The 9,950-nt window shown below is 45.3% G+C and overlaps 1 protein-coding gene across 1 annotated transcript in view; it reads right to left on the bottom strand.

Moving 5' to 3' along the window:
• Positions 1 to 1,545: 1,545 nt before the first annotated feature.
• The window catches only part of MAGI3 (membrane associated guanylate kinase, WW and PDZ domain containing 3), a gene marked incomplete at its 5' end in the record, with an annotated part of 74,124 nt that continues 65,719 nt past the window's right edge, over positions 1,546 to 9,950 (bottom strand). Inside the window, 5 exons of the mRNA XM_080632941.1 lie at positions 1,546 to 2,811; positions 5,081 to 5,219; positions 6,862 to 7,005; positions 7,510 to 7,642; positions 7,751 to 7,853. Coding sequence (XP_080489067.1) covers positions 1,739 to 2,811; positions 5,081 to 5,219; positions 6,862 to 7,005; positions 7,510 to 7,642; positions 7,751 to 7,853 — 1,592 coding nt within the window. The 3' untranslated portion in view covers positions 1,546 to 1,738. The remainder of the gene's footprint in view (positions 2,812 to 5,080; positions 5,220 to 6,861; positions 7,006 to 7,509; positions 7,643 to 7,750; positions 7,854 to 9,950) is intronic.

The following is a 9,950-nucleotide window of genomic DNA, read 5'->3' as shown; positions in this document are numbered from 1 at the left end:
ACAAGGAGGACACTAAATCAGGTCACAGTAACAGAAAAAAGAGGTGGTTATGACAGGGAGAGGGTTTCGGTGGTGTTAAGTCACCTTGGTATTCAGTGTCTGAATTCGTGACTGTGCTCGGTGGTCAGGGCAAGTGCATACAACTCCACGTAGAACAGAATCTCTGGATAAGAATACATGGTTAATATCTACACAGGCTACTTCAAAGTATTAAATATCTTCACAGTCATACTCCCCAAAGGGGGGTATTTGTATGTATTATGCTACACAGCAACTCTCAATGGATCACCCGAGGTCCAGCAGCAGAGCACAGTTCGGCTTGGCTTTAAAGCCGGCTTCATTTCCAAAGTCTTTGTTTGAGCAGCATCTGTACTGCTGCAGAATTCCACTTGGAACTGATTCCCTGTGCTTCGTTATGCTTTAGGAAACATTTCATGTTTCAAAGCCCAAATGAGATTTTCACTCATTCAAACAGCAAGTCCTATTAGTTTGAATTCTGATGTGAGTACATAAAGCTTGGCCTCTGACACTTCCTTCTCCAAACTGCACCAATGGGCTCCTCTTACTGCTTTTTACAGCCCCTAAAAGCCTGTCAGGAAATCATCACTAAAAGGATGAATAAAACAAACCTCTTCCATTTATGCAGCCTGCTGTTCTTCCAGCTGTTGGACCAATGCAGCCGGTGGCATCACTCCTCTCTTTAAAACAGGTATTCTAGCCCAAACAATAGATATTAAGCCTCACGTACCCTGTATATCGCCTATTTAGTGCTCTTAGAACAGACCACATGTTCAAAGTAAAATATGGGAGATGTCCAATCCAGGCAGGCAGGAGTGAGAAGCTGGTTCTGTCCTAAAGGTCACCCAGTTTCATACAGAAGGGAAAAAATCTCATTCCCAGCTGGCATTACATGAAGTAATTCTGGGATTCAGGGGACAGCAGCACAACGAGGCTGAAGATGCACACTCGCTGCTCACGCTGTTCACAAGTGAACCTGAAGGGATGCTGTTACTTAACAGAAAGCAGGATTTTCAGATGTGTGCACACAGATATTCTAAGCATCCTGACAAGTCAAGAAAACAAAGCCATTTTGCCATGGTCATAACAAGCAAACTTACAAAGCAGGGATTATGTCAAATATAGTTTTTACTTACAGGATTTTGTGGTAGGTATAAAAATGTAAGAAAACCTCTTAATTGAACAGCATCAGTGGCTTGTTGCTGCCCTGGAATCAACAGAACTAACTCACCCATCATCTTACTGACCCAGTAAGAACATGGGTGCTTCCTTGTGTAAACATGCAGCATGCTCTGGAGCAAACACCCACTTCAGACACTTGCCTTCTCCATGACTGGAGTACATAGGAGATGGATTAGATGGACTGGATACAAGGGGTAACTTGGCACAAGAACAAGGAGTGAGGCATGATCACATCTGCGATATAGGCATTAAATAATTTGTTCAGAAACTCACAATACTATCAGGGAAAGCCGTAGCAGTGCAACGATGAGCAGCAGAACACCGCCTTCAAAAGGGCAAGGGGACAGCAGCTTAGGAAGTTTCAGTTAAGCAATCCAAAAGGTCCTTCATGCAGCTTAGATAATTTAAGAACAAATCAAATACTTGCCACCCTCTAACCAGTTTCTGGGAGAAAAACGACAATTTTGGGCAAAGAAACGATGCTTTTAAATGACCGCTATGAGAAATGTGATTAAAACAGGTTCTAGAAAAGCGTCAGTCAGGCCCATTTTTCAGCCACAGCTGCTGCTGGGGTGACTTTACAGGCGCTCGGTACCCTCCAAGGTCCAGGAGTGATCGGTGTTTTCTTGACTGGAGAACTACTCTCAGATTTGGAAATTCCATCATCTTTGGTTTCATCGGGCAGCTCCATGTGTCTCTCTCCATGTGTAATAGGCTCCTCTGTTTCCAGCCTTCTGTGTTTCTCCATGGAAAGCAGTGGAATATTGGAAAGGCTGGAAGCCTTGAATCTGCTGGAACTTGGCTCTCCGGAGTTTGACTTCTTCACTTTTTCATCCTCAGGTGTGTTTCTCTTGGAGTCACTGAATGGAAGATGGTATTTGTCAAATGCTGCGTATTGTCTCTCTGGAGACCACCCTTCCCTCCTTCCACAAGTTTTCTGCTTTGTGTCTTTCCAGGTGACTCCAGTTTTACCACTTCCACCTTTCAATTGCTCAGCAGCTGTTTTATCACCACCAGCTGTTCTATCTTGATATTTCTGTAACCTGCTGAGCATTTCCACACTCCCTTGCTTACTGAGATGCTTGTGGGGACTGGCAGCTCTCCCTGGATTTCCACTGGAATACTCTTTTCTGTTCATCCCTATTTCTGTGGCTTTACTCTCACTCTTTCTGGACCCCTCAGGTTTATAGGAGAGATTGCCATAGGATTTTTCAGGATCCCCTTTTCTGTGGAATCCTGCCTGAGGGTGGCTCTCAGCAGGCCCAAACTTTTCTGGACTTGCCGATCTGTCTCTTCTCATCCTCACTTCCGAAGTACCTTTTGTGATTTCAAACCCAGGACTGGAGGGACATTCCCATCTGTTCTTAGTTCTCAGGGGAGAAGACTGAGGCTTCATCTCAAACTGGTTTTCAGGTAAAGTGCTTATCTTTTCAGGCACAGTGTTCTTTGCTTGTTCCAGTTTCTCAGACAGCTGAACTCTTGTTAAAGGTTCTCCTGGTACTGGTAAATAACACACTTCTGATGGGGAAGCAGAATGTGAAGATGAAGATAATGGTGACTGTTCTTCATATATTACATTTGACGAAGATGGATTAGAACTATCCCAATCACCTGGAAGTGAACAGGGAGAGATCCAATTAAATGACTGGAAAAAACAAAGTAAAATATTCTAAGTACTTTAGAAACGTGGACACTACTGAGGTTTCAGGAGGTTGTATGCAACCATTAAAAAGGACTATGTACTGGTATCTCTTAAGGTCTTATTTAGTCAGTTTTCTATATTACACTGTTCCACAACCTACAACAACCGTAAGGATGTGATTTTGGAAGGAAACCCTTAGAATGCTGGTGTGATCTCTGCAGGACTGACAAGTCTTGGATCAGCACAGCTTTAGAGCCTACACAGCAAAACTGCAAAACAAGTCCCTGACCTACATTATTTAATGCAAGGAAACCAAATGAACTGAAATTGTTATGCTAAAGGAAAACTGAAACAGTGAAAAGTTGAGGTTATTCATAGCTTTGCATTTTAATAATAGGAAGAGATGAAACACAAGACATGCAGATTTACCAAGTCTTTAAGGAAAAACCAAGAAAAGCACTGAAAGCCCTTAATGTTGCTCAGGTTTCACGTACGGACACAGACTGGAAGGAGCCAAACCTGAAGGAGGAAGAGAAAAAGCCCAGAGCTATATACCAAAATCACAGAGTACAGCAAGCAAGATTTCAATCAGAAATGTATGATTAACAGCGAGACAGGAGGCAACAAAACCCTTCCCTTCTCCACCTCTGCTGATCTAAGCTGGTTAACCTAATCTAAGGCCCCACTTTGGACAGAGGGCTAGACCAGATGGACTCATCTCTATCTCCCCCCTGGGAGGTTAAAGCTATTCCCTTTGTCCTTGTCCAAACCCCCTCTCCAGGTATCTTGTAGCCCCTTTAGGCTCTGGGAGCCTGCTCCTAAGGTCCCCCTGAAGCCTTCTCTTCTCCAGGCTGAAGAAGGAATGAAAGCTCTTCTATCATTCTGTGTTTCTACCTCTGACTCAGGAGATATCTGTGAGCAAGCGGGACAGGGGTGATTCCTGATCACTGCTGTACATCCCTCATGCTGCAGGATAAACACCATTTGTCAATGCTGAAATTATCCTATGCTTGCACAGCTGTAAGCAGAGCACTGGAGGTGCCCACACATGCTGTCTCTTTCTCTTCTAGCTTGTAAATGCTGCTTTTCAAGAGGACCTCAGCAGAAGCTAATCAGAGCACAAGGAAGGCTGTATTTAACTTTCCCCCTTAAGACAAGGTAATTCAGTGAGAGTCAAACCCAGCCAGGAGTTGAGCAGGACGGCACAGAACAGCCCTCATGGTTTACAGATGGGCTGTTTCCATGCCATGAGCTAATCCACTGACTTGACTGTGCAGCGTGGGTTGGAACAATAAGATGTGAAGGGGCCACCTTCCAACTCCCTGGAGGAAAGAAATCGAGGAAGTTCCAAGCAGATTTTACCCCTTGTGTAGGTGCCAGCTGCAGCCTGTAAATGACTGAACACGACAATTTGGTAGTTCAATCTGAGTGTTTTATATAAACTCACACTCGGGCACCATTATTGAAAAGCTCTTCAGAAGAATTGACCTTGCAATGCTGAGTTTACCATCAGAATCTTGGTGTCAGCAACAAGGTGAAAAGACTAAAAGGTGGACCAACAGAGAAAGCACTCTCTCCTTTGTAATGCTGCCACAAGGCTTTCTGATTTGGGGCTTTGGAGCATTTCCTAAATCAGATTCAAACCCCTCAGTTCTGTTCTCTGAACTGAGATCTCTTACGAGCGTTTGATTTTCTGCCCTTCCCTTTTCTTTGCCTACAAAGTTGTGCTTTCCTGCTGTGGGTGCAGAAGTGACCGTTTTAAACAAACAGAAGCCACTCTGAGAGCAAAGCTGCCTCTATCACTGCTGTCTAAAGTTTTGGCTTTGAAAAACAAAGCAGTCCATAATTTAGAAGACTAAAGGCAGGGAACTAAACCTGTACAGAAGTAATATTCTTAACAATAGAGGCATTTTGAACTGAGTACTGTAGCATAGCAGATTTCAATTGAAGAGTCAATCAGTGCTAATTATCACATTTGTATAGGAAAACTTGATTAGCTTAGACAGGGCTGAGAACTTAGTTCAGTCACAAATATGCAGTCATTTCACACTGTGTGATATTCCCAGGTACTTGTGTTAATTTGACAAAAATATCCCTTATATTTGAAAATCAATCTGAAGAGCTGCATAGCTGTCAAAAAGGGAACTGCTTCCCTTGAGCAAGCACCAAAGTCTCCTTCTTAGATTGGACTCCATGGCCTTGGCCTCTCAAAACCCAGCAGTTCCCGAGGTGACATACCGTGATCTGGGATCAAGCCAGTCCCTGGTCTCAGCAGCAGCAAAACTTTATTCCCTCCAGCCTGAATCAGCTCAATGGCTCGTGTGTGAGTGATTCCTTGGGTGGGTTCTCCATTAATTTCAACTATTTGGTCACCCACCTGAGGAGAAAAGAGCAACCAGGTTAATCCTTGTGTCTCTGTCACTGCAAACTGATTTTTAATGTAGAGATTAACAAATAAGAGGCAGAGGCTCTTATTTTTCTTCTCATGCTAAAATCCGCTCAGCAATAGCAACACCATTCCAGGGCTGCTGATCAACATGATGTGACACAACACTCTGGTGGTTCAGAGCTCTTCACACAGGTCTGTCCAGCAGATCTCAGGTCACTTAAGCACATCTTCCAGTTATTTACAAATGATGAGATCAATACAGCCACATGCCTGAATGCATTTTCATTGAAGGAAGTTCTTCCCTGTGAGGGTGCTGAGGTGCTGGCACAGGGTGCCCAGAAAAGCTGTGGCTGCCCCATCCCTGGCAGAACCATTCCATGATTCTATGAATTAGCAACTTACAGAGGCACTGGGCAGGTAATGACTGTTCACATTAACTTCGCAGGCTGCTGGGAAGGGGCTGGAACAGTACCCCTACACAAAGGGTCATGAAATCTATTTTACAATACATGGATCGGCCAATGGATGTCACTAGTGTATAAAATTAGCAGTTTAAAGGGACTGACTGGGCTTTGCTAAATAAACTGTCTTTGCCAAAGCAGGTCACAGTCTGGTTACTCATCGGATAGGACAGGACATGCTGCTCCAGACAATGTGCCTCCTGTCATGCTCAGTTGCCATTAACTGGGCGAGAAATTCCTCTTCACAGTTTTAAAGTACAGCCAGAAAATGACACCATTTTCCTGCTGAGAAGGGAGAATCTGAATGATGTCAAATGTCTGAATAACCTCACGCTGGGTGAGTGCAGCCCCTCTGTGCTTTGAGCTGCTGGGGTCATGCAGCACAGTGCTTATGGCATTGCTCCTCCATAGGAATCGCGCCCATGGGACACAGCCACCTGTCTGTGCAGTGAACACATCCCTACATACACACATCCCCTGCCCAGTATGGTGCCAAGCGGTGGAAAGAGGCTTCACACTGGAATGTTCAGGAATATCTTGCTATCATGGTCCCTGCTAATCGATGCCTTGGCATAGGCTGTCTACATGAAGTCAGCATCAGTCAGCTGGGAACCTTTTGATTGTTCCTGCTGGGAAAGCAAAGCCCTGAAGCTCACTGTAACAGCACTTGGAGGAGGAATGCGAGAGAAAATATTACTGCTGAACACTACACTCATGTAGTCCCTCAAGCACGGGGGAAGAAGCAAATTACTGTAAAGAACAGGACAATAGGAGATAACAATACTTAGAATTCCACATCCAATTAAGCCTCACAGTAGCTCCAGCAAGTATCTGTGCCCACCTTGCACTACAAACTACAGTACAAATGGAGGCAGAGCCTTGTGCCAGTGATTGCACATGCAGTAAAGCACCAGGACTGCACGTGGAACAGCATCTTGTGGGCACCTGGATTCAGCTTCGTGCTCCAGTCTCTGAAAATTCAGCTCTGGGCAGTAGTCACAGATTGTCTCCTACCATTGTTCTTTGGCATTGTATCCATATGCTTTGCTTTTATTACAACATCTGAAAGTGAATGCCTTGCACAAAGATAAGAATTTTGCCACTGTGGGTAAATCAATGTGCCAAAAAGCCGACTTGATCAACAAACTGATGAGAGAAGACAAACTCACGTGTACTCTCCCATCCTTGACAGCTGGCCCATCTTCAGCGAGTCGAAGGATGAATAAGCCCATGTTGTATTCTTTTCCTCCTCGAAGGCTGAATCCAAACCCTCGAGGGCCCCTTTCCAACTCCACTGGGAAACAGCCAGGATTCTGTGCAGGAAGTCAGAGAGAAAAAACAGATGAGAACCTATAGGCACATTTAAACATTTGTTTTCCTGGAAAAATGCTTCACACAGTTTGAGAAATCCACGGTTTACATCGACTTCATCACCACTCATGTATGACTGGGTGTAATGGTTTCATCCCAACTCTAAGCATACACAACATTTTTCTTTCTAAGTTTTAGATATGCATGAAATTTCTTTAAGAAACTGCCAAAGGGTCTGTAGTGGCCCTACTGCAAGCATTTGCTGCTTCATTATAACACATACTCAACTATACTAAGGAGATAATAAGGTTTTAAGGTGTTAGCATTTAAGGTGTTTGCAAAAACATTCTGTGCAACACTTCACTGCATTTTTATAGGCAACTTCTCCACCCAAGGGTTGACAGGGGAATGCTTTATTGTTCTGATTTGAATACCCCATGGCAATGCCACCGTAGCATCTTAATGGACAAACAGTTTGCACGTATCTGCACCCTCCGGAAGGTTACCTGTACCTGGGAATGACGGCTATCAACAACTGAAGCCACACCAGCATCAGGCTGCGTCAAGTGCTTATGCTCAGGCCAGGAAAGCCTGTAACTACTTGAGACTTCTTTTCCAGTTTCACTTTCCGTAGCTCCCCTACACAGAGGGAAAAGGATGTGGATGTTACCTTTGCATTAACAACCCCTCTGGTTAAGCTTTTCCAGCTGTTCTCAGTTCCTTTTGCCAACCCCAAAAGCTCTGTACCTGTCTGTGCTGGAAGCGTTGATCTGGGCTGATCCCAGTGGTCGGTGCTGTGGAGCTGGACTCTGTCTGGCGGAGTTTGTTCCCGAGGGAGGACCACGGTGTTCTAAGAGATTCAAACAAAATCAACAGTCAGAATTTCACAAGTATAAAGGCAACAAACTCGCCACAAGAATAGTGTCCATTGAGGCTCTGTCTGCTGTTGCTACTGTCTGGCATCTCAGGCTGAGCTCAGCTCGCAGCGGCTGCAAGGCAAAGAGGATTTTCTGAGGTCTAATGCCATAAGCCAGGAACCCAACTGGTTCCATGGAATAAACTCCCAGGAATTTTATTCTTGCCTATGCTGCTTTTCTTCAGAAAAACAACATCATTTTAACTGAAGCAGACATGAACAAGAAGGGTTTTAGAATGTCTGCAGGTTGATAAAAGACAATGAATAAGACTATGTTGTATTCAGACATATATACAGACAGAAGGGACAAGGGCTAGTCAGATCCATCTTAAACCAACCCCAGTAAAACACACAAAGTCCTTGAGCCCAGAACCCCCTGTGTGCTGGGCTGCACCCCCAGAGCATGAGCAGCAGCTCAAGGAGGGGATCCTGCCCCTCTGCTGTGCTCTGGGAAGACCCCCACTGCAGTCCTAATCCAGCTCTGGGGCAGCAGCACCAGAGGGACATGGAGCTGTTGGAGCAAGTCCAGAGGAGGCCATGGAGATGCTGCGAGGGCTGGAGCAGCTCTGCTCTGGAGCCAGGCTGAGAGGGCTGGGCTGGGTCAGCCTGGACAAGAGAAGGCTCCTTAAGGGGAGACCTTAGAGCAGCTCCAGTGCCTAAAGGGGCTGCAGGAAACCTGGAGAGGGGCTTGGGACAAGGGCCTGTAGGGACAGGCCAAGGGTAATGGCTTTAACCTGCCAGAGGGGAGACTGAGATGAGCTCTTAGGCAGAAGCTCTTCCCTGTGAGGGTGCTGAGGCGCTGGCCCAGGGTGCCCAGAGAAGCTGTGGCTGCCCCATCCCTGGCAGTGTTCAAGGCCAGGTTGGACACAGGGGCTTGGAGCAAGCTGCTCTAGTGGAAGGTGTGGCAGGGGTTGGAGCTGGATGAGCTTTGAGGTTCCTTCCAACTCAAACCACTCTGTGACTCTATGATCTTAATGGAAGGAAAACATAATGCTTATTATTAGACTGAATTTCTCAGGTATGTGAGACCTCCCAAGCCCTTCACAGGCTGCTTGGTGCTGTTACGATGATATGGCTTCAGGAGTTTTTTCTCTAGAGACAAAACGTCAACTTTTACTCCTGGTTTATCCTCAGAGTTTTAATTTAGAAGCACAGGAAAGAAATATGCCATCTGTTTGTACAAATCCTCCAGTCCTCTCTTCAGCCTGCTCCCTCATGTTTCCAGCTAATGCTCGACAAAAGCTGACAGGCTCCTGCTTTTTGAAAATGCTGAAGAATGTCTTCTGGCACATCAAGTGCAATCCATTTATTTCTATGAAAAGGAAATATCACGCATCTGTGAAAGCTGGGAGGTAGAGGGAAGGGGGACAAGGTAGTATTGTTGTTGCCAGTCCCAGAGGACAGCACTGAAGATAATGGGGAACAGCAAACTCCATCAGGGTTTATGCTTTGTGGTGCTGAACAGCTTCTGGCAAAAGGGCACTTTTTAATTTGGAGCTGCATCCTGCACCTTCCTCAGCATTCACCGTTGTCTTGTGAACCATCTCTGAAGCTCAGCTCTCGCCCTGTAAACCAGTGGGGAAAGCACCTGGACTCGTGACTAATTCACATCCACCCTGGCTTTCTATAGGATCTGCTGTATACAGGCTTGTGCTGGGAGGTAATCGATTTCTCCAGGTAAATCAAGGCGAATTTACACGTGGTGATGTATCCTCATTTTGGTGGAACAGGTTCTGTTTCTCTCTCTTTCACTGTCTTTACATCTGATACACGCCAACTCCACCTCCTCTATGCCACACATTTTTTCTGTCTGGTCTCTTCAGTCTGGTTTTATCACCTGCTACTGAGAGTTTATCCCCCCTTCTCTATTAGTTCTCCTCAGGTTCTTGTCTTGTATCTACTTTCTGGCTCCAAATCTGTAATTGAGGAAGTGGGATGAGTTCTTACACAGCATCCAGGTAAGGCCATGCATTAATAATGGACAAAAATGTTACCTTTAGAAAGCTTGTTCTCAAAACAAAGCTGATTAAG

This window comes from Psittacula echo, assembly GCF_963264785.1.
Source record: "Psittacula echo genome assembly, chromosome: 22".
In the NCBI taxonomy this organism is placed as follows: Eukaryota; Metazoa; Chordata; class Aves; order Psittaciformes; family Psittacidae; genus Psittacula; species Psittacula echo.
Note: the sequence above shows the minus strand (reverse complement) of the source record. Positions and strands in the feature narration are given on the sequence as shown.